We start from the raw sequence: 25,250 nt of genomic DNA, 5'->3' as shown, positions 1-25,250 counted from the left end.
CACGGATATGACACCTGCAAAATCTTAATCGCTGTCCATCATCTCACAAGCAATTGTTGAAAGAAATTTATCGCACAATATTTGAAATATTTCCATTTTAAACCATGAAGGAGAGCCAGTGGATATCACACAAGCAAAGTGCAAACTTTGCTCTAGAGTTATGACGGTGAAGAAGTCTCAAACCCCAGTCCATTATTCACTACAGAAAGTGAAATATAGCATAGATAAATTACCCGTAGCAGATCTATCCAGGTGGAGCTGGGGAAGGTGGAGGGTTTCTGAAAGCGTACTGCGCTGCTACAGCAAATACTGTACAAGTATTTGAAGGTTAATAACTGATACAGCAGGAACCAATCAGCTGTGCCCTATAGAGAATCATGTGACTGCAAGCAGGTTGAGATACGGACCTATTAGCCCAGGGGTGGGCAAACTACGGCCCGCGGGCCACATACGGCCCGTTAGGCTGTTTAATCCGGCCAGTCGAGTATTTAAAAAATTGTCTTAAGATCGCGTTCATTTGGCCTTTTTCTTGCAATACTTTGCGTTATATATATATATATATATATATATATATATATATATATATATATATATATTGCGTTGCATATTTGACAATCGGAATATCAGATATTTCATGCCATAGCTAACAAATGTAAAAAAGGAAAAATGACATAAAAGCAGATCATCATTCATTTAGCGCTGTTGTGGCTGCGGTGTGTCACGTAACAAGCAATGACGCGTCACCATGGAAACCAAACAGACAGCAACTTAAGCGCATAGACTTGTTGCAAGTTAATTTTTTTTTCCTTTTTTGGAAACTCACAGAGAAAAAAAAAATGTTTAGTAACCGCTTGCACACCTGTTTAGTTTTTCCTTTGATTTGTCTGCTATAGTTTCTCTGCTCCTCTGGATTTGTGGATGTATCCTGACTGATTCCGTTTACCGACCTTTATTGCCCGGCTTTCGACTACGCTCCCCTGTCTGCCATGTTAACGTTGCAGAACCCGGTTTTGTTCATTTAATGTTCTGATCTGCCTTTGCTTTTTATGTTTTATTTTATTATTCTTAAAATAAATTTGTATATTCGTTTATTTCGTTTTTTTCCACAAATGTATGACTTTTGGAAGTGCAAATTGATTGCCATATGCAGTTTTAATAAAGTTGAATTAACGTAACCTTCTGTCATTTTTACTCTTCTAAGTGTACACTTGCAGGTGTTTTGTTTCTAATCTACTGTTTGGCCCATTAAATAATAATAAGGATAAACAATATTTAAAAAGTATAGGTTATAATTAAATAACATCTGAGTAATTAAAAATTAACCTCAAAACATAACATGCTAAATGGGGGATGTCTAGCATAAAGAATGTATTGTCAGAATGTCGTCTCTCAGGCCCGTCCACACTACTGCGTTTTAGTTTAGTTGTTGAATTTCGCGCAGACGTTGCCACAACGTAAATGTGTTTGCTCAGCCCGATCTCAATTAAAATGCGAATACCACGAATTGTAGGCTATTTGTAGTGCTTATGATACGCAGTTTTCGCGTGCATATGATACGCACTTTATGGCGTATAATAGGCACGCACTCCGCACCCCTAATCCTAACCAAGGGGTTTACAGTGCGTAGCATATGCACGCAAAAAAAACTTTTTTGGTGTATAAATGGCACGAGAAATAAAATTCGTGGCATAGATACGCACTTTCATGAGATCGTGTTTCATAATCTGCTACTGGGCCGGCCCTCTGTCAAATTTTAAAACCAAGTGTGGCCCTTGAGCCAAAAAGTTTGCCCACCCCTGTATTAGCCTGTGCCATAGAGTTTAATGACAGAACTTTGTATTCGAAATATTTGGAAACATTCACTCTTACTCAAAATTCTATGCCAAATATGACTCCGTTAATGTTTCTTGTCTTGTCATATTTAATTAGAAATTACGAGTCCGTAATTTAAAAAAAAAAAATGTACTCAAAAAAGTAGAGTAGATTGTATCAGAGGTGGACCAGCCTAAAAATATAAACCGAAACACACAGAGAGCGATACTACGAAGCCCCTAAAAGGGACATGGTGAAGAAAAATATGAGATGGGAGGAAAAATTATATCAATGCTTTTGCGTTCTACCGAGAAACTTTGCATTCACTCGCAGAGACACAACATTTTTGCGAGCGAATGCAAAGTTTCTCGGGGACAGTTTCTCCCAGCACCATGTCCACTTCGGGGCTCCGTACATGTGCAGTACAGATACCGAGCAGCATCAAGAAAATCAAATATTGGGGACGTGTCTATTGATACTAGGCTACAGTGTTCATCTAAACAGCATACACTGTCTTTTTATTCAAGAGTTAAATCTCCCTCCATTACAAAAATTTCATATAATTCTTATTTTAGACATTCCAGAAGGCAGTAAAATCAGGAAATAGCAAACATCGCGGCTGTACACTGCAAAAAGCTTATAATAACACAAAAAGTATAGCTTATCATTGCAGAGCTGTAGTTTTAACAGTATGTATCACTACACTGTAAAACCTGATGAGTTAGTTCAACTCAAACCGTTTGAGGAAACCGACTGCCTTAAATCATTTAAGTTTATTAACTCAAACAATTTAAGCATAAAAAAATATTTGATTTGTGTCCAAGTAACTCAATAACTTATTGTTAAGATAACTTGGGTAAATAAAGTTAATAGTACTAATTCCATTCAGTTAATATAACTTAAATCTATGAAGTACACTGTAAACCCAAATAAGTTGGCAGAACTCAAAACATTTAAGGCAATCAATTGCCTCAATTTTTTTTAAGTTCTGAAATTCAAAGTTTAAGTAAGCAGAACTAGCAGATTTTTATTTTGTTAAACATTTCAAGTTAACAACAATTAAAATGTATGAGTACATTAATTCATACAATTAACTTAAAATGTTCATGTAATCTCAATGTGAACACTTTTATTAGTATAAACTTAGTTAGCTTTAAAAAGCTAATCTGCTAACATACTAGTTTGCTAACATATTAGCAATAGTATGTTATACAGAAGCACTTGCTGTATGAGCGTAACAATATAAAAGGATTATTTGCTCTCAAATCAAGCTGCATGCACCACTTGTCACCATGATGGTAACTATCCTAAAGCCAACATTAACAGAAATTCTTCTAAATTAGCATAACAAAACATTAATCACTACTAAATCTCACACTTAAAGTCCCCGTGAACCGGAAGTTGCAAACGACTTTTCTCCAGTGTTATGACGTATTTCCCAGTGAAACGGAATATTGAACAGAGGGCAGGGTTTTACTCTAGCGCTCCTCCTCTCCATCTCTGTTCATAGCAGACTAACGGTTTGAGGGGAGTGGTTAAGCGTTGCCCAAACCAATTCCTCAAACCTACGTCATCAGAGAAGGTCCTCCAATGCAGAGGGGAGGGGCATTTTCAGATTTTGATTAAAGATTACCATGGTAAAAAAATTTTTTTTAAAATATTTTCTTGCACGGATTAATTGTTCACCACAAGACTAGTAATATGCGCTAACAAAGTAAATAGGGTCAATTTTGATTTCATGGGGACTTTAACATTAATCTTACACACAAAAAAAAACATTATACTACACTGAATTTTAGCATTTACTCTCCCTTTCGAGTGCCATCGGCAAAGCATGCTGGGAAATAGACATCCCAGCCGTTTCAGTTAAACTTAAGTTCGTCTAAATTAAAATAAATAATTTCATAAAACTCAAAACAATGAAACAGTTCAGTTTACTTAAAATATATCAGTTCTGTGAACTTGAAAGAAAAAGAAAGTGCTAAATACTCATAAAAGTTAATTTGACTTAACTAATTCATTTAATTTAAGTTTGTCCTACTCAAACCAATTAATTATTTTGAGCATTAGGATTTACTCTTTCCCAGTCTGTTACTGGAACCATTCCTACCAATATTCTGTTCGTTCTGATTTTGTAATACGTGATTTGTGGGGTAAATTTTCATCCATTTCACCTCTCAATCACTACTTGTTCTTGTATATAAGATATAAAATACAAAATAAAAAAAGCTACAAAAATAAACAATTAAAAATAATTCCAAAGTGGTAACTTGGAGCCCCCTAGAGTCCTGGCTCATATTCCTGGCATACAAGTCAAGTCACCTTTATTTATATAGCGCTTTGTACAATACAGATTGTTTCAAAGCAGCTTTACATTGATAACAGGAACATAACGCACCCGCATCCCGTCACCTATGTGTACACCTACCGTAAAAAACGCTTCTTCTTAGTCGAGTTCTCCATTACAAATTCTTTGGAACGTCCTTTCTTCCCTTCTAGAACGATCCATGCGTTCTCTTTGGTTTCAGCATCATCTGTATCTGCTGTCTTGACCACGATCTCATATTCTGTATGAGGCAGAAAGCAAAACACATGGCAAATTTTGGGGTCAGTAAGATTTTTTTTATGTTTTTGAAAGAAGCCTCCTCTGCTATATTACATTTTAAAATGTAATATACCTTTATGTAAAAAAAAAAATCTAATCTCAAACAGTTTTTAAGCTACATTTGTATGGAGATACATATAGACTGTGTCTGTCTCACTGGTTTTTTCATCAAAATCCACAGCATCACTGTTGGCACACGCCAGCTCTCTCATTATCTGTCCATCATCCTCTTTCTTGGCGAGCCAGCGGTCACATTGGAAACGAAACTTCTTATCCATGATGTCATCATGCACTTCCACATACTCCAGGTGCCAACCAGGAGCCAGACCTGCCAACGCAAACACACACATATAAAATAGTTTTGAGCATATAAACCTATAAAGGTTTTATGACAGACCTACCCTGAGATGAACTGGCTAATTTGCTCATCACTAATTTCATTGGCTCATTAGTGGTTGTGCTGAGCGCTCTGATTGGCCTACCTGAGTTGTCATGCCAAATGCGCACTTTCGAGAGCTCGCCCAAGCTGAGGATGTCTGGAAAACGGAATGTGTCCATCTGTTTGCGTTCAAACTTGTTGGTTTTGTTGCTTTCTTTCAAAGCTAGTGTTCCAGTGTCACCATTCTCGCCGAAAATAATCATCCACACGTTAGCATCGGTTCCAGCAGCTAAAAAAACAACAACCAATCATAGGTTACAATCTATCTGTGACTATAAAAACAACCAATCAAGCCTTTAACAGTATGAAAAGTGTTTCAGGGTGTGCTCACACTTGCAGTTCGGTTCTCTGGGTTCTTTTGGTATGGACCAAAAAAGAAAATGATACATTTAGAAAAAGCTTGAGCATTCTGTCCTTTTTTTGGGTCGCATCTTCCTGTTTTTTGTTCGTTGTGATGTCTTTGGTCCGTGTTGCGTACATATTTCAGTCTAGCCACACCAGAGTTCTTGAGACTCATCTTTTCAGCGGTCTCAGTCCGGTTGTTCGGCGCCAGGGTTCAGATGGCAGCGTTCACACTTATTCAAATGAACCACACTAACAGAGCAATCGCACCTGAGTTCGTTTTTTAATCCAACCAAATATGCCAAGTGTGAACAAACCCTCAAAATAGTTGCAGACCGTTATGAGGAATTTCGTACCAGATGAATCGCTGGTCTTCACAGAAACGGTGTAGATGGTGAGCTCCACCATTTCCTCATCATCAATCACGGCAGACATTTCACATATGAGGGTTCGCCTGGGCCCGTATGAGCGAGACAGCCAATCCTCGTACGTAAATAACGCCACTTCATTCGTCTGCAGGTTGTGCAGTTCAACCTACATAGATGTGCACATTAATACGCACAAAGGCTTGGGAAGTTACAGTATACTGTATGTATCCTTCTCTTACAAACCTTGTCCAGGAACCAGTCGGGTCTGCTTCCAGAACCATCTATACGCACTCTCATCTTTCTCAATGGAGCGATATCCTCAATCTCCAGATTGAATGTGTCGTTTTGCCCTCGCTCAAACCTGCACACACACACACACACATTAAACATACAAAATTAGACCGCTTAAACATATATGTGACCCTGGATCACAAAACCAGTCATAAGTCGCACGGGTATATTTGTGGCAATAGCCAACAATACATTGTATGGGTCAAAATTATCGATTTTTCTTTTATGTCAAAAATCATTAGGATATTAAGTGAAGATCATGTTCCATGAAGATATTTTGTAAATGTCCTACCGTAAATATATAAAACATTTATTTTTGTGAGTGAATGCAGCACAATCTCGAACATAAATGGACAACTTTAAAGGAGATTTTCTCAATGTTTCGATTTTTTGGCACCCTCAGATTCCAGATGTTCAAATAGTTGAAACAAACCATACAGCAATGGAAAGCTTATTTATCCAGTTTTCATATGATGTATAATTCTCAATTTAAAAATTGTGACCCATGTGACTGGTTTTGTGGTCCAGGGTCACATATAATCATAATGTTTAGGAGACTATTTGCTAATAGTTACATTCTAATTTCCTTCTATTTTCATAAATATTATAATAATTTCAGCTCAAATCAATATTTTTGCTAAATAAAATGCATAAAACTTTATCTTGCACTAATTACCAGCTGACTGTGCACTTGTGTTTCTTTGTGTGCGTGTACATATGTACCTGTCCTCTAATTTTGGCAGCAGAATTTCCTCTGATGTGCCGTAGACTCCAAACACAGTTATATAGATCTGTGTGTCCGTTCCCGCATGCTGGACATCTCCTGTTATCACGGTTACCTCATAGATAACCTTGGAGAAAAAGACCTTTCATGACGTACTATACACGTCTTTTAAAAGTTTGGGGTCAGTAAGATTTAAAAAAAATATATATAATAATACTTAAAGACACATTAAATGTTACAAAAGATTTATATTTCAAATAAATGCTGTTTTTTATGTTTGCATGTATGTATCAAAGTTTCCACAAAAATATTTAGCACAACTGTTTTCAACATTGATAATCAAAAATGTTTCTTGAGCATCAAGTCATCATATTAGAATGATTTCTGAAGGATCATGTGACACTGAAGACTAGAGTAAATGATGCTGAAAATTCAGCTTTGATCACAGGAATAAATTACATTTCAAATTATATTGAAATAGAAAAGTTATTTTAGATTGTAATAAAATTACTGTTTTAACTGCTGATCAAATATATACAGCCTAACATTAAAAGAAATCTTAGCTACCCCAAAGTTTTGAATGGTAGTGTATACTGTAATCACCTTACATGAGCTAATGAAATGAAACGGTGTACCTTCTGTGGGATGTTGACCATTTCTGCATCCTGCACTTTTAGGAAGCGGGCAGTGAGTCCGTCTCCTCTGTCTTTGGCCAACCAGCATTTACAACGGAACACGTATCGCACTGCTTTAGTCGGCACCTCGACGGACAACTCGTCCACTAACCAGCAGCTCTCAGGGGTCGCCCCATCGTGACCCAACTACACACAACACAAACCACCAATCTGACATCGACAGTATCTATACGTGCAGTACAACAAGCTTATGACATACAAAAAAATCTGTGTGTGTTTCCTCACTTGCACTGTCTTGATCTCGCCAACATCAGATCCATAACAGGTGAAGTAATCCAGGGATCCAGGCAGGAACGCATTCTTCCCGTCTAAGTCGAGCCATAGGCGGTCTGTCCTCTTGTTCTTCTTTCCTATGATGATGACGTACGCTCGGCTACTCGTCCCAGCATCCCGATCTGAACCCGTTGTCACCGAGAAGTGGTAGGGGATCACTACAAACACACACACGCAACATTTTATTTTTTTCCCTCAAATTAAATTCAAATAGAAAATAATGGTGTTTAATCATGAAAAAAAACTTGCTTCCACAATTCAGTTATGGGTGGTTGGCATTGCATTGCATTGCATTGCATTAAATTTAATTTAATTTAATTTAATTTAATTTAATTTAATTTAATTTAATTTAATTTAATTTAATTTAATTTAATTTAATTTAATTTAATTAATTTACTTAAAATACATTAAATTAAATAATTAAATTAAATTAAATCGAATTAAGTCAGGTCAAATTAAATTAAAATAAGCTGCAAGTTAAGTTAAATTAAATGTATTTTAATTTAATGCAATTTATTACAATTTAATTTAATATAATGCAATTTCATTAATTTAATTAAATTAAAATACATTCAATAAATTAAAATAAGTATGTTGAATAAATAATAACGATTAATAAAAATTATGATTAAATATTTCAGATTCTGCTCAATTCAAAGGGCAAAAAAATGAAATGTCATTTCACGTTGTTACGCTGATAATATACTTTGTAATGAACCATTTTAACTGGTGGTCTCAGAATTTTGAATCCCACTGAATGTTCTGGAGTGGGACTCAATACGATGTACGTACGTGATCCTTCCTCTTCTTCGTCATCTTCCCCTGAATGCCGCTTCTTGTTTTTCTTGTTCATGTTGCTGTCGAAATTTGTCACTTTTTTAATTGGACAGAAGGCGGTCTCTCGCTCTCCCTCATACCCCTACATACACACACAGAGAATATGTAAATGCACTCTGGACTAGTCCTGTAACTAGACTGAAACCCAACATTGTTAACGCATGCATGCATGGGCGCACGCATGCACACACGCAGGCAGACCTTAACGTAGAACACCCTGTTGATCCGTTTGTCCTCCCTCTTTCTCGAGAGCCATCGCTCACACAAAAACAGAAACACTTCCTCTGTGTCTGTGTCAGCCACTTCCACCTGGTCCAGGTACCAATCAGCACTCAGCATGCTGTTGTCATGGCGAATGCGGATCTTGAACACCTGGCCCAGATCCACTGCCTCCAAAGTGAACGTATCCACCTGGCCAATCAGAAGCAGTCGTTATCAGCAGCCAATCAGAGGGAAAAGTTTGAGGTCAGTACTTCTATTCAGCAAGGATGCATTAAATTGATCAAAAGTGACATATCTAAAACTTACTATTCATCACAGAATCTTAAAAAAAAAACTTACCACAGTTTCCACAAAAATATTAAGCAGCACAACTGTTTTAAGAAATATTATTTCATTTTTCTTGAGCGACAAATCAGCATGTTAGGATGTGAAAATTCAGCTTTACATCACAGGAATAAATTACATTTGAAAACATATTCAAATAGAAAACAGTTGTTTTAAATTGTAATAATATTTCACAATATTGCTGTTTTGTCTGTATTTTTTATATAAAATAAATGCAGCCTTGCTGAGCAGAAGAGACTTTCAAAAACATTTAAATAAATATTACCGGCCACAAACGTTTGAATGGTGATTTTAATGATGTATTTGTTCGTTAGTGTGAGTTAGATTTCATGAGGTAAAAATGTCTGAAGATGTTCTCACATGGATAATAAAACATGACAAACTTTGAGGACATTGCCAGGAAATAGCTTCATAAAGGTCCAAATTGTACCTAAAATGAAGAAGCATTAGGATGATGTCCTCATAAAGACAGAAATAAGTGTGTATTTGTGTGTGTGTCTCACCGATCCTCTCTCAAACTTGTTGGTGTTCTCAGACTTGCTGAGTTTGCGTTCTCCAGTGTCGCCCATGTCTCCGTAAAGAGTGATGAACACGTTTGCATCAGTGCCCGCTCCGTACACATCCCCTGTGGTTACGGTCACTGTATATGTGTGTACTGCAACACACACATGCAAAATCATTCCTGCAGCTCAAACAGTGAGTAGAGCATGGCATTAGCAAAGCTAAGGTCATGGGTTTCATTCCCATTGACGAAGTGCATGAATTGAAAAACGTATAGTCTGACTCACTCTCCAGCGCGTCGTCCACCTCCGTCTCGATGACTTTGAGGGTCCCGTCTCGTGAAAGCTTCTCCACGATGATGTCAGACGGCACCAGCTCTCGAATGGTCTCGCCGTCCTCCTCCGAGCGAGCCAGCCATCCCTCACACGGGAATATTGCCGTCTCAGAGCCCTGCATGTACACACACATTATTCAGTCTTGGCTTGTTGAATATTAGTCTTTTCCGTTCTAGGAAATTAGATTAATAATACTATGAAGTGTTTATTCAACGGTTAAATGTTTCATTTTTTCACTTGATCCTATTCTTGCTTAAAATGTAACCCTACATAAATTCTGAGTGTCGTTCTTACAACATTATTCTGTTTGTTTGAGTGCTTGTTATCTGAGTCCAAAGATACGAGTCTGGGCTGCATGTTGACCAGTTTAGTTAAACAATGGGATAGTTTAAAATTTCAGTAAAATAATCACATCAAAAATCTAATCAAATATTAAAATCCATCAGAAAAGCAGGTTACACTTTATTTTAAGGTGTCATTGTTAGTGTAATTATATATTTAAGTACTGAGTAATATTAAGCAACTACATGTACTTACTATAGGGTTAGGGTAGGATTAGGGTTTGGTTGTGGGTTAGTTATGCATAATTTATTGTTATTACTATGGTAAGTACATGTAACATATGTAACAAGGACACTAAAATAAGGTGTTACCGAAAAGCATATGATATGCACTACTGTTCAAATGTTTGGGGTTGGTAACATTTTTCAATGAAACATTTTTAATGAAGTGACAATTTAATGCAAAAATAACAAAAATGAAACAGACACAGATTCATATGGACATAAATAAACTTTCATTTTTCATTAAGCATGCGTTAACCCTAAATTAATTCATTATACATGCACAATGCCTAATTTTTGCCAAGTTGTAAGGTTTGCCCTTCAAATATGTTTTACAATACAATTACGGTTCAGACGTTTGGGGGGGTCAAGAAGGTTTCTTATTGTTTTCTCTTTATTGTAGTCTCTCATGATGATCACCAAGGCTGTATTTATTGGATCACAAATAATAATAAAAGAGGAATATTATGAAATATTATTACAATTTAAATAACTGTTACTACTGTAATATATTTTAAACTGTAATTTATTTCTGTGATCAAAGCTGAATTTTCAGCATCATTACTCCAGTCTTCAGTGTCACATGATCCTTCAGAAATCATTCATTTATTATTAACAGAAAACAGATGTGCTGCTTCATATTTTTGTGGAAACCGTGACCATTTTATTTCAGGATTCTTTGATGAATAGAAAGTTCAAAAGAACAGCATTTATTTGAAATAGAAATCGTTTGTAATATTATAAATGCATCGTTTCTGATTAAAAGTCTTCATTTTATCTTTTGAGCAGTAGTGTAAACGCACAGTTTCTGCAGGTGGACGTGTGTGTTGATATCAGGTGGTGTGATGTGCTTGACGGCACTACAGCGTTTCACTCTTCTACTGTACACAGATAGCGCTGGAGTGGAGCGACAGGTCAGAGAAGATTAGTCACTGGAACTAATTATACACAGAGCAGATGTGGGTCAATGAAATGGGTGTACGACGGACAGTGGAGAGGAAAAGAAGGTTTTCCACGGCCAGACGGGAACATTCTAGACTCAACCTAGTTTCACGTTGCCAGAATTAAGACCAATGTACAGTATCTGGTCCACAGTGTAGCTCAGTCTGGCCAAAATACCTATTTAGGCAGGAGGGGAACGTCTGACCAACATGTGAAAGGATCAACCACAGTTCGCTGATTTCTGGGACATTTAGGGAGCTGAAATTGGCAGGATATGCTATTTTGGATCTCTTGAAAGTCTTTCCAAAAATGCTGTAGGCTAAGATTAGACAAAACCAACTGCATTTCAAGAAGTCTGTCACATTGAACTGTACAGTAGATGCAGATTTGTGCAAGTTTAATAACGTGTGGTATAAAAAAGCTTGATACCTTCCCTTTCCGGAGCAGTCTGCGAATTTCCACCCGGTCTAAATGCCAGCCAGGATTCACCCCACGATTATCGTGACCGATGCGGATTTTCTCAATGATATCTCCGATGTCCTCCAACTGCAGAAGCCCAGAATCATCATCATCATCATCATCATCATCATTGTTGTCATTGTAAGCCCGTCTTTGAATTATTAATAGAAAACTGAAAAATTAAGATGTAAAGACCAGCTAAGACCAAGATGAATTTCGTCCAGGCTGGTTTATGCCAGTTTGTACTGGTCTGGTGTTGGTTCAGCAACAAAACTTCACCAGCAAAACTTAGCAAATGAAGCAGGTTTGTTTGTTTTTTAATGCCAGCCAACTTCTGTGGCTTTTTTTAATGCCGAGTAAAATTTATGGTAAAACTATATCAGGTTTTTCAAATGAAGCAGGGCGAATAGCAATGTTTTTCAAGCACGCTAGCTTTCAAAACGCAACATGACCAGCACAGATATGACTTCAGGCTTCAGTCTCCTCATTTACCTCTACTATGAACATGTCCTCCGCCCCTCGTTCAAAATACATCTTCCTCTCTCTCTTATTGACGCAGAGAGATTTCTGAGACGAACACACTCCATTCTGCCCGTACAGAATGATGAAGACGTCTGCGTCTGTTCCCGCAGCAAATACATCACTGGTGAAGATTTTAATCTCATAGGGAACAACTGCAACACACAAGAGAAATGCACATTAATCGCAAACGGTCCGTGTAGGTCTGTCTATGACAATGATGAGGCACTAATTCGCATATATATATTAGGATACAGCTGTACATTGACATATGAGTTTCTAGTTTAAGGGTATCTGTGTCTGATATTGACTTAATTATACTTTTGGGGACAAAACTGCAAAAATAAACTGTTCCCAGAAGTTAGCGAATGCTTTAAAAAATCCTTTTAGAGATATAGTCTCCCCAAAACATACAAAATAAGGGTTTTAATCACTTCTAAAAACACAAAATTTTGTTTAGACTTAGAGTTATTATTATTGACTTAAACTTTTGAAAATCGATTTTGAAAGCAAGCTTAAATAAAATCTAAATATTAGATGAAAAAATTGAACTTAAAAAACAAAAAAATCATCTAAGTGAATTAAAATAAGTTGAAGTTGAAGAATGAAAATGACTGAAGCTAAAACTGAAATAAAATACATTTTCTGTAAGTAAAATACAAAATTGACACTAATAAAAATAACAAAAGCACATGATTTCACTTTTTTAATTGAGTTAGTGTGTAATGTTGCAGTATGAGCATAAACAACATCTGCAAATTTACTATGCTCAAAGTTCAAAGCAAAGGATAATTTTCTTTTACAGAAATCACTTTTTTTTTTTTTGCACTTTTGACTACAACTTTGCAGGCCGCTTACATTCACAGACAGCTATTACACACTGCATGAAAGGTAATATTTAGGAAAAAAACACAATAGGGGCATTTTAAGAGCAAAAAGTCATTGAAATGTTTCCATTTAGGTTAACAAGTGTTTGTTTTTACTACAAGTGAGTTAAATCTGATAAAATCCTCCCGTTGAAAACATCCTCAAAGATAAAATGATTAATATATAAAGTAAATAAGGTTTAGTTTTAGTCTGTAATCATTATAATTAGCTTTGTAAAACATCGGTAGGGCATAGCTATACAGTCGTGTGTAGGTGTGTGTCATACAGGGAGTGTAGAGGTGTGTCTGCAGTTCATTAGGGTACAGGTCTCTGACAATGGCACCATCATCTTCTCCTTTATCCAGCCAGCGGCCACATGGAAACCGCAGGAGCTGACCCAGAGACGGAGCATCGATCTCCACCCAGTCCAGAAACCAGCCTGGAGACCCACCTGAGAACCCCCCCCCACACACACACACACACACACACACACACACAAACAAACAAACACGTACAGTATACATCCACAGAGACACAAGCACACATGTACATACACACATGTACACTGTAAGTAATTGTCTGTAGGATTTACACCAATGCCGTCTGTGCTGGAGATTCAGAAGAGAGCCACTGATATAAATGAAGTGACATTATCCCAAATGAAGTGACAAAAACGACAAAGGCATAAATGACAAAGAAACACAGATTTATACGGACATAAATTTACCTTAATTTTCGTTATGCATGTGTAAACCTTAATGAATTCATTAATACATGCGCAAAAGATCATTTTTGCCAAATGCATGTTTACTTTTTTTATCAAGTTTTAAAATGTTCCCCTTTAAATATATATTTTACAATACAAGGAAACACATTTATGTCATTTTACACTACCATTCAAAAGTTTGGGGTCGCTTAGGTTTCTTTATTGTTTTGGAAAGTCTCTTCTGTTCACAAAGGCCGCATTTAATTTGATCAAAAATACAGTAGAAACAGTAATATTGTGAAATATTTTTACAATTTAAAATAAATGTTGTCTATTTGAATATATATATATATTAAAATGTAATTTATTCATGTGATCAAAGCTGAATTTTGAGCATCATTACTCCAGTCTTCTGTGTCACATGATCCTTCAGAAATCATTAGGGCCCGAGCATCGATGGCGTGACAAAAGTATTACAGAAAAAAATCTTACTGACCCTAAACTTTTGAATGGTAGGGTATGTCTTATGATGCATAATAGATGATTTTCACTTCATAATGAAGCATTTTCAAAGGCAATTACACTGAGAAAAATTAAGCTATCGGCCACATTAGTGTATACTTTAAAATTAACCTTTCTTGCAGAAACATCTTTACGATTATGTTGTAGTAAAAATACAGTTTTAAACTCATAACCTGTCTTTATATTATCTGTAAATGATATCACTGTTCTAAACAACACAATAAGTTCATTATTAAGAATAGTTGTGCATTACTTCTGTTTTTTGCTGTAAAAAGAACAGCGATTCGTTACAGTGTAAACACACAAACGAGCACACGCACACACGTCAGTCATCAGTGCACAGATTTGAACTCGACCAATCCTCAACTGCATTACAGAATGTAGATTCAGTGTATTTGTGTTTTCAATAACTTAAGCGTTAATAGAGTGATATTTGCTGTGAGTGTGTGCATGTGTGTACCTGCGTTGTCGTGTCCGATGCGGATTCTCTTGAGTTTTCCGATGTCCACAGCCTCAATGGTGAACTCATCAATTAATCCCAACTCAAACTTGTTCTTATAGTTCTTAGAGGCCTTTAGATTAATGATACCTGACACAAACACAAACACACTTTTCTTAAGGTGAAGGGCTATTAGTACTGCAGAAATGCAATGTTTCCAGGTTACCTGTGTCATCTTTGGTTCCGTAAAGAATGGCAAAAACATTTGCATCTGTCCCGGCGTTCTTCTTCTCCCCTGTTTTTACTCTCATTGTGAATGTGGTTGACATGGCTACACACACACAGACACAATCAATGCATAAATGCTATGAACAAATACTAATAGGTTAAAGCAGAATGCTTGTGTAACATTCAAAACCTTTCTGCTCTAGTCCAAGTTGAGCAGGCGACGACTCCTCTTCTTCATCTTCATCCCTCTTCATGAAAGCTTCATCCACAGGCACTAACTCACGGCACAGCTGCCCGTCGTCTTCGTCGACTGCCAACCAGCGCTGACATGGAAAAAAATACCTGAACACACACAAACACAGTCAACACAACCCATAGGAAAGAGAAATCACAAATGAGATCTGTTTAATGTCTCAATTGTTTCTCCATACACAGTAATGAGATTAAATTGAGCAAATTTAAGGATGACGTTTTTCATCTGAGGAAAAAAACAAGACCTCAGTAACAGAGATAACTAAAACTAACACTAAAACTAAAACCATAAAAAAGAATTACTGGAAATAAAAGAAACATTAACTTAAATAAAATAAAATTTTATATTGTATTTGGTGGTTGCCAATGCACCATTTATCATTTTCCTTAGTTTAAGTCAAGTCAAGTCAAGTTTATTTATATAGCGCTTTTCACAACACAGGTTGTATCAAAGCAGCTTCACAGTAATAAATTAGAACAATACATCAATGTTTGTTTCTAGTGGAACGTCTACGTTCGGTAATGCTGATCAATAGTATCGTTGATTGATTAATTCAATTAAATATCCCCAAATATCCCCAACTGAGCAAGCCAAAGGCAACAGTGGCAAGGAACCGAAAAACTCCATCAGGTGACCTAATGGAGAAAAAAAAACCTTGGGAGAACCCGGGCTCAGTCGGGGGCCAGTTCTCCTCTGGCGTTTATGAACTAGAGGTCGGATTTAACTGTAGGATTAAAAGTATTATATGAATGCCTGGCTGAAGAGATGCGTCTTTAATCTAGTTTTAAACTGGGAGAGTGAGTCTGAGCAACGAACAGTATCCGGAAGACTATTCCAGAGTTTTGGTGCTAAATGTGAAAATGCTCTCCCTCCTTTGGTGGATCTGGATATCCTAGGTATGACCAAAAGCCTCGAATTTAGTGATCTTAAAGAGCGCGATGGATTATAGGGCGATAGAAGATCGGTTAAATAGACTGGAGCTAAGCCGTTTAGGGCTTTATAAGTCAGTAGCAATACCTTGTAATTAATACGGGACTTTATAGGTAACCAATGTAGGGATGATAAAATCGGTGTTATATGATCATATTTTCTTGATCTAGTTAGAACTCTAGCGGCGGCATTTTGGACTAACTGTAGCTTGTTTATTAAGGATGCAGGACAACCGGCTAATAACGCATTACAGTAATCTAGTCTCGAGGTCATGAATGCATGAACTAACTTTTCTGCGTCAGAAACTGATAGCATATTACGTAGCTTAGCAATGTTTCTAAGGTGGAAAAAGGCTGTTCTTGTTACATATGAAATATGATTTTCAAAAGACAGGTTGCAGTCTAATATAACACCCAGGTCTTTTACTGTAGAGGATGAAGTAACAGGACATCCTACTATGTTAAAGTTGTATTGTGAGAGGTTTTGTGGGTGGTTTTTTGAACCGATAAGTAGTACCTCTGTCTTGTCTGGATTTAATAAAAGAAAATTATGCGTCATCCAATCTTTTATATCTTTAACACACTCTGTCAATTTGGATAATTTAGCGTTTTCATCTGGCCGTGATGAAATATAGATTTGAGTGTCATCAGCATAACAATGGAAACTAATTCCATGTTTCCTTATAATATTTCCAAGTGGCAGCATATATATTGAGAATAATAGAGGGCCTAACACAGATCCCTGCGGCACTCCATAGTTTACTGGAGTTATGATAGATTTTTCTCCATTTAAATAAACAAAATGGTAGCGGTCAGATAAATACGATCTAAACCAGCTTAATGCTTGTCCTTGAACACCAGTATAATTTTGTAGTCGATCTAAGAGTATTGTATGATCTATAGTATCGAACGCAGCACTAAGATCAAGTAAAACTAATATTGAGATACAGCCTTGGTCAGAAGCTAAAAGTAAATCATTTGTGATTTTAACGAGCGCAGTTTCAGTGCTATGATGCGGCCTGAATCCAGACTGAAACTTTTCATAGGTGTCATTTTCTTGTAAGAAAGAGCCCAGTTGAGCGGACACAACTTTTTCTAGTATTTTAGACATAAAAGGTAGATTTGAAATGGGTCTATAATTTACTAGATTATTCGGATCTAATTGTGGTTTCTTAATGAGAGGTTTTATAACTGCCAATTTAAATGTTCTTGGAACATGACCTAAAGATAAAGACGAGTTAATAATATTGAGGAGAGGCTCTTCCACTACAGGTAACACTTCTTTCAATAGTTTAGTTGGTATGGGATCTAATAAACATGTTGTTGTTTTAGAGGAAATGATAAATTTATTTAACTCTTTTTGTTCTATAGTTGAAAAGCACTGTAATTGTTCTTGCGGCGTGATAATTGAGGCTGAATTATAAGGCGCGATTGAGGATTGAACGTTTACAATTGTGGTTCTGATGTTTTCTATTTTCTCAGTGAAGAACTTCATGAAATCATTACTACTAAACTGTAATGGAATACTTTGTTCAGGAGACATCTGTTTATTTGTTAGTCTCGCCACGGTGTTAAATAAGAACTTAGGATTGTTATGGTTGTTTTCTATTAGTTTGCGTAGATGCTCAGCCCTGGCCGCTTTTAGGGCCTTTTTATAACGTGACATACTGTCTTTCCATGCGATTCTAAAGACCTCTAAGTTGGTTTGTTTCCATTTACGCTCTAAATTACGGGTTTCTCTCTTTAGAACACGCGTAGTATTGTTGTACCATGGTGCTTTACTTTTCTCTCTGACCTTTTTTAATCTAATGGGCGCAACAATATCCAATGATCCAGAGAGAATGGTGCTCATAGTGCTAGTTAATTCCTCAAGTTCATCTGTTTGTTTGGGTTCACTGAGCAGCTGAGACAGATCCGATAAGCTGTTTGAAAAATTATCTATGGTGGATGGAAGGATTGTTCTGCCTAATCGATAGCGCGGCGCAGCATGATATATTACAGGAGTACGTAATATGCAAGTTACCATGTAATGGTCAGTGACATCGTCACTTTGTGGAATGATATCTATATCGGTTGGATCGGTTCCATGTGATATAATTAAATCGAGTGTATGATTAAATCGATGAGTCGGTCCGGTAATGTTTTGCTTGACCCCAAAGGAGTTTAATAAATCAGTAAACGCAGCCCCTAACGCATCATTTTGATTATCTACATGGATATTAAAGTCTCCAACAATTAATGCTTTATCGAAGTTAACTAATAGGTCTGAGAGAAAATCTGCAAACTCTTTTAGGAAATCAGCGTAAGGCCCAGGCGGTCTATATACGGTAGCCAAGGCTAGAGATAATAGGGATGTTTTTCTATCATCTAAGAGCGTAACATTTAGTACAAGTACTTCAAATGAAATAAACTTATAACCCGTTTTCTGAGTAACATTGAGAAAATCTCTATAGATTGTTGCAACACCGCCGCCACGACCATTCAGACGGGGCTCATGCTTATAGAAGTATCCAGGAGGAGTAGACTCATTTAAACCAAAATAATCATTTGGTTTAAGCCAGGTTTCAGTAAGGCAAAGTACATCGAAGCTATTATCTGTGACTATTTCATTTACAATAACTGCCTTAGGTGTGAGTGATCTAATGTTTAAAAGACCTAGCTTTAAAAATTGTTTTTGTAAAAATTGTAAAAATAGTTTAACCTCATTTTGACCCAGAATTAATTTTCTTTTTCCAGAAAATGGTAGTTAATGTTATTGCATTGGATTAAAACTTCCTGACTTTGCTCACATAGGGGGGATAACTACTTCCCAAATAATTTTTGTACTTTTTAGGGATTTCTTTCCCACCTTGTTACACTTGTTGTGTTCCCGGTCAAAAATGACCGGCCAACAAAACATAGCTTATAAATCTCTCGTTATGCTGTATTATCCCCAAATGTTGGATCCAATATTTTTGTCAGTTTCTTTTCTTTCAATCAGGGCAGGAGTTGCATTTCTTTTTGGAACTGAATGATTGTAGGCCTCATTGATCTGAGCTTATGCACCTCAGTTTTTGAGTGAAAAAAGCAGTATTTGTAGACAATTTTGTCAATATTCAATATATATGAAAGAAATTGCAGTTTATCACACTAGTGTGCTTTAATGTTTAACCAGGAAGTTTGTTTTGAAATGCTTTTATCATGTACAAAATGGCACAAAGTCACACTTGTGGTGTTCCAAAGTGTAATATGTATTAAATGTATATGTAATAAACACAACATAGTATATTAATGATACTAAAATAACACTGCTCAGTGAAGATCTAAACAATGTCTCAAATTATGCTTAGGTTTGCTTGATACCAAAGTCTAAAATCAGAAGTCAGCAATCTCAATATGAACTCAAACATTTCTCATCTAACATTCCCAAGACGGAAAGATCTGAAATAGTAACCACATTAATTGTATAGCTCTCTACTCTTACTGTGCATCAATGCACTCATCTGCATCTATTTTCATTCCTCCTGAGGCATTTTACAAGAAACATCTGAGACCAAGTTGATACTTAAATTAGACATAACTGAGAATACATTAAGACTCGGTTCCATAGACAGGGCTTAGACTAAGCCAGGATTAGGCCTTAGTTTAATTAGGGCATTTTAGTAGCTTTTATAAACGTGCCTTAAAAAAACACTGACATATTTTAAGATCTAAAATATTTTAAGCTCAGATATGCATTTTAGTCTGGGACTACTCTTAACCGTTATCTATGAAGCCAAGGGAATGTGTTTTGAGATGTGCATGACACTTACATGGTTTCATCTTTTGTATCAAAGATCTCGACGCGGTCCAGGTACCACGCAGCATTCGCCTGCTTGTTGTCATGACGAATCCTCAGTTTCTTCAGCTGCCCCAGATCCATCCCAGTGATCGTGAATACGTCCTCCTGAAAATGATCCACATTCAGATGCATTCTGTACACGTTTGAATGTGTGTGTGTGTGTGTGTGTGTGTGTGTGTGTGTGTGTGTGTGTGTGTGTGTGTGTGTGTGTGTGTGTGTGTGTGTGTGTGTGTGTGTGTTGTGTTCCACTCACCTGTCCGCGCTCAAACTTGTTGAGGTGGTTTGACTTGCGTAGTTTTCTCTCGCCCGAGTCGCCCATTTCTCCATAGACGTTGATGTAAACGCCTGCATCGGTTCCGGCCCCCAGCACAGTCCCAGTGAACACATGAACTTCATATGAGTTGTCTAAAACAAATGAACACACAAGAGTTTTTTTTTTAATATTATTCAAAAAAGCACAATAGGAGGACTTTAACACTTAAACCACACATAGAATTGTAATCTAAATGCATTAGATAACAAAAGAGCAAACTAATTAATTTTATTATCAAATTAAACTTATCTGAAATAGCTCAAGCAGACTTTACAAGGAAAACATTTGAAAGGAAAAAAAATGCATTTAAAATAATAAATGTATTATTTATATTATATTATAATTATGTATTCAAAATGTATATATATTGACCGTTTTTATGAATATGTTCATTTTAAATATGTTTTATTTCATTACAATTTTTTAATTTAGGGCTGTGAAACGATTAATCGCGATTAATCCCATCCAAAATAAAGGTTTGTGTTTACATAATATATGTGTGTGTACTGTGTATAATTATTTAGTATATATAAATACACACACATGCATGTATATATTTAAGAAAAATGTGTTATTTATATATAAAATATTTATATTTATATATAATACAAATAATATTTATATATACAGTATATTTAAGCAAATATTTCTTAAATATATACATGCATGTGTGTGTATTTATATATACTAAATAATTATACACAGTACACACACATATATTATGTAAACACAAACTTTTATTTTGGATGCGATTAATCGTGATTAATTGTTCCACAGCCCTAGTTGTTAATATTTTTTTTAATTATGATATATATATATATATATATATATATATATATATATATATATATATTCTATATATATTTATATATATATATATATAATATTAATATATATTTTTATATATATATATTAATTTATGAATTTTAAATAAAGTTCAAATTGATTTAAAATGTATTATATAAAAATACAGTATATCAGCAGCTTTTATCCATATATCCTTAAAGCATTGAATCTCTCTCTATACCCTCTAGGTCTTCGAAATCCTCAGCACACAGCTCGACGAGTATCTCTCCATCCTCTTCACTACGAGCGAGCCATCGGCCACATGGGAAACTGAAAGTTCGAACGACCTCCTTCAGTTCCCCTGGGGATTCCTCTTCTTCCTCCTACTCATGATTGTAGAAAGTAAATATTCAGATTAGTAGTCGATCAATGTTAGTTTTTCAATAGCTGATTTGTCAAAATTTTACATTTGGTCCCTCACAATATTAAACAATTAGGACTTGACTAAAGTTACTCTAGACTTAATTTAAGTCTAAATTAAGTTCTCATTGAGAAAATACACCTGTTTTGTTTAAACGGGTAAAAGCAAAGAGCTAATGGTCACATGTCAAATTGGTTTGTCCCCAAACTGACCTTTTTCTTCTTTTTCTTCTTCTTGTCTTTCTTCTCCTCCTCTTTTTTCTCTGGTTTCACCATTGCCATGATCAGCCGTTTAACGTCCACTTTCTCCAGGAACCATCCAGCCCCTATTCCCGAGCCGTCATGGCCGATCCGGATCTTATAGACACGCCCCACATCTAGGGCCTCGATCTTAATCAACCAATGAAAGAGAATTCTATTCAGACACAACCAATCAGATTCCAGAAACGTATCATTTAGCTTTTAAAATATACAGTTAGATTTTCATGTACTCACCCTAAAGATCTCAGTGGTTCCTCTCTCAAAGTTGTTGGATCGGCTCTTGAGCCGTATTAGTTCAGTTTTTCCTTCCTCACCATAAATCTGCAGGAAGACATTCGCATTCGTTCCTCCGGCCCACACGTCTCCTGTCACTACGGTAACTTCATAATTGATCACTGCCGATTAGAAAAACACTGATTAATCATTTTTAATTCACAGTAGCTGATCTGAGCATTAATCTCACTATTAACAGTCAAATTTTGAGTGCTTATATTGAAATAGCACAGTGCCTGCAACGCCAATTTCAAGAGTTTAATTCCCGTGGAATGCAAGAACTTTGGGAAGCATTTGTCAAACGTATAAATGCAAATGAAATACGTACATTTCTCTATCTCCAGAGTCTCACTTGGGTAGATTTCCACCTCCACCTTCCCATCAGCCTCATCCTTACAGAGCCAGCGGTGACTGGGGAACATGTACTGCAGCCCGTGCACCGGCACCCAGATCTGAACGCTGTCCAGAAACCAACCAGCTCGCAGGCCCTCGTTAGTGTGGCCAATCAGCAACCTGTTTATCTACAGGACCCTCCCACAGAGCGGAGGGGAGTCACGATAAATACACAAATCCGGCAGATTTGTTTTATTACATGAATACAAAGTGTGAATGCTGTGGTGTATGAATGTATGAAATTACATGTTTATGTATTTTATTCATCATATTTCATAATACGAGGAGCCACATCCTCACACTTAACACAATTTCTTTGTGGATAGTTAGTTGCATAGTTAGTATGTACCTATCCTAATAGAATAGAATAGAATAGAATAGAATAGAATAGAATAGAATAGAATAGAATAGAATAGAATTGAATTGAATTGAATTGAATAGAATATAATTTGAGAAATAGAACACAATAGAGCAAATGTAAACAACGGAAATAGAATAAAAATGAACATTAAATAGAATAGAACAGAATAGAATAGAATAAATTTGAAAAATAGAACACAATAAAGCAAATGTAAACAGAACAAAATAGAACAAATTTGAACATTAGAAAGAATAGAATAGAATAGAATAGAATGAGTTTAAGAGAATTTGAACAACAGAACACAATAGAACAAATGTAAATGGAAATAGAACGAATATGAACATTAGATAGAATAGAATAGAATGAGTTTAAGAGAATTTGAACAACAGAACACAATAGAACAAATGGAAATGGAAATAGAACAAATTTGAAAATTAGAAAGAATAGAATAGAATAGAATAGAATAGAATAGAATAGAATAGAATAGAATGAGTTTAAGAGAATTTGAAGAACAGAACACAATAGAACAAATGTAAACGGAAATAGAACAAATATGAACATTAGAATAGAATAGAATAGAATAGAATAGAATAGAACAGAATAGAATACAATAGAATAGAATAAATTTGAAAAATAGAACACAATAGAGCAAATGTAAACGGAAATAGAACATAATATAGAATAGAATAGAATGAGTTTAAGAGAATTTGAACAACAGAACACAATAGAACAAATGTAAACGGAAATAGAACAAAATAGAACAGATTTGAACATTAGAAAGAATAGAACAGAATTTGAACAACAGAACATAATAGAACAAATGTAAACAATGGAAATAGATTAAATATGAACATTCGATAGAATAGAATAGAATAGAATAGAATAGAATAGAATAGAATAGAATAGAATTTTAACTACAAATTGAGTGAATGGGACTAACCTGATCAGGTAGCATACCTTGCCAATGTCAAAGGTCTCAATTGTGAAGATGTCTGTCTGTCCCGTCTCAAAATAGTTCCCCAAGTCGTTATCAGAGACGACCAGCAGCATCTTGTTGGTGTCGCCTTTCTCTCCGTACAGCTTTACGAACACCTTTGAATCTGAGCTGGCACCATTAATACTGCCTGTCTTTATCGCAATGTGATAGCCAACAGCTGGAATAAACACACACTCTATTTCAGTTTTTCTACAAACTTCTATGTTGAATCATATTGTCGATACTTTTAGTGATGTTTGCTAAGTTATGCATCAGTCCTCATGTTGCTCACACTAGTGATTTGAATAAGCCGTGTTGGTGCTACAGAGATGAATGATGCATTAAATCGTGCAGCTTGTTGAAGAGGGATGTGTATGCTACCAATTTGCACTTTATTTGTTTCATTATTGCACACTTTGCACTTTATTTGTTTCATTATTGCACACATTTGACATTTTTGTGTGATTATATTTGTATGTACATATGTGCACTCACTGAACAAACGTTGACCATGATCAGTAGGGACTAACTCTCTCACAATCTGTCCGTCGTCTTCGTTACGATCCAACCACCTGAGATGAGACAGAGAGAGAGAGAGATACAGTAGGTGAGTGTGTAAATGTGTGCATTTGTGCGTGTGTGTGTTGTAGGCATGTGTGTAACCGAACTCTCTGGTTGGTGTAGGTAGGGTTTCCTCTGCACTCTTTTAGTGTCCATTAGTAACCAGAGTCTGTTTTCTCAACTACATAATTGACTTAAACACCACTCTCCCATGTTCTTTCCCCGGCCAGACACGCACATATGGGTACGTACTTATACTGCTATGTAAGCTTTCCCACATCTAATAAACATATTAAACATGGTGTTTGTCAGATTGTCTTGCCTGAAACATGGGAACTCGATGGATGAAGCCTCAGGCTGTCCCTCCTCTCTGATCATCACCTTATCCAGAAACCAACCACAGCCTCCGCCTCGTCCATCATGACCAATCCTAATCCTCCGGATCTGTCCCAGTGTGACCGCCTCTACCAGAAACTCATCAGCCTGAGAAAAGAGATAAAGACTTACTATTCCTGCAGTATATAGTATACATTCTGTGCACATTGTGCTGTATTTAGTTCTGTATCCCACAATGCAATGTGTTTATCTTTAGATTTCATTTTCAAAATGAACCGGAAATATGCTATTAATAACGCTATTTATTTATTTATATATAAATATTTAATGTTAAATTTAAGACTGCATTTATTTGATCAAAAATGTTGGTATATTATTAGAATTTAAAATAACTGTTTTCTATTTGAATATATTTTAATATGTAATATATTCCTGTGATGTAAAGCTGAATTTTCAGCATCATTACTCTAGTCTTCAGTGTCACGTGATTCTTTAGAAGTCATTCTAATATCATTCAGTGTCTCATGCCAGCAT

The 25,250-nt window shown here is 36.0% G+C and overlaps 1 protein-coding gene across 1 annotated transcript in view; it reads right to left on the bottom strand.

Annotated features, from left to right (window-relative positions):
* loxhd1a (lipoxygenase homology PLAT domains 1a) overlaps positions 1 to 25,250 on the bottom strand; it is a gene marked incomplete at both ends in the record, with an annotated part of 39,244 nt that overhangs the window by 881 nt on the left and 13,113 nt on the right. The window contains 27 exons of the mRNA XM_081390490.1: positions 4,241 to 4,379; positions 4,575 to 4,745; positions 4,900 to 5,085; positions 5,555 to 5,732; positions 5,810 to 5,927; positions 6,581 to 6,708; positions 7,217 to 7,402; positions 7,502 to 7,707; positions 8,342 to 8,468; positions 8,588 to 8,797; positions 9,457 to 9,608; positions 9,742 to 9,904; positions 11,724 to 11,840; positions 12,246 to 12,427; positions 13,426 to 13,590; positions 14,828 to 14,956; positions 15,033 to 15,137; positions 15,225 to 15,376; positions 20,008 to 20,141; positions 20,290 to 20,441; positions 21,377 to 21,518; positions 21,769 to 21,945; positions 22,051 to 22,211; positions 22,418 to 22,610; positions 23,801 to 23,997; positions 24,315 to 24,391; positions 24,703 to 24,863. Of these exons, the coding sequence (XP_081246616.1) occupies positions 4,241 to 4,379; positions 4,575 to 4,745; positions 4,900 to 5,085; positions 5,555 to 5,732; positions 5,810 to 5,927; positions 6,581 to 6,708; positions 7,217 to 7,402; positions 7,502 to 7,707; positions 8,342 to 8,468; positions 8,588 to 8,797; positions 9,457 to 9,608; positions 9,742 to 9,904; positions 11,724 to 11,840; positions 12,246 to 12,427; positions 13,426 to 13,590; positions 14,828 to 14,956; positions 15,033 to 15,137; positions 15,225 to 15,376; positions 20,008 to 20,141; positions 20,290 to 20,441; positions 21,377 to 21,518; positions 21,769 to 21,945; positions 22,051 to 22,211; positions 22,418 to 22,610; positions 23,801 to 23,997; positions 24,315 to 24,391; positions 24,703 to 24,863 (4,208 nt within the window). The remainder of the gene's footprint in view (positions 1 to 4,240; positions 4,380 to 4,574; positions 4,746 to 4,899; positions 5,086 to 5,554; positions 5,733 to 5,809; positions 5,928 to 6,580; positions 6,709 to 7,216; positions 7,403 to 7,501; positions 7,708 to 8,341; positions 8,469 to 8,587; positions 8,798 to 9,456; positions 9,609 to 9,741; positions 9,905 to 11,723; positions 11,841 to 12,245; positions 12,428 to 13,425; positions 13,591 to 14,827; positions 14,957 to 15,032; positions 15,138 to 15,224; positions 15,377 to 20,007; positions 20,142 to 20,289; positions 20,442 to 21,376; positions 21,519 to 21,768; positions 21,946 to 22,050; positions 22,212 to 22,417; positions 22,611 to 23,800; positions 23,998 to 24,314; positions 24,392 to 24,702; positions 24,864 to 25,250) is intronic.

The sequence above is a fragment of the Scardinius erythrophthalmus genome (assembly GCF_964197995.2).
Source record: "Scardinius erythrophthalmus genome assembly, chromosome: 17".
NCBI classification, from domain to species: domain Eukaryota; kingdom Metazoa; phylum Chordata; class Actinopteri; order Cypriniformes; family Leuciscidae; genus Scardinius; species Scardinius erythrophthalmus.
The sequence above is the reverse complement of the archived record's forward strand: the minus strand, read 5'-3'. Positions and strand labels throughout refer to the sequence as shown.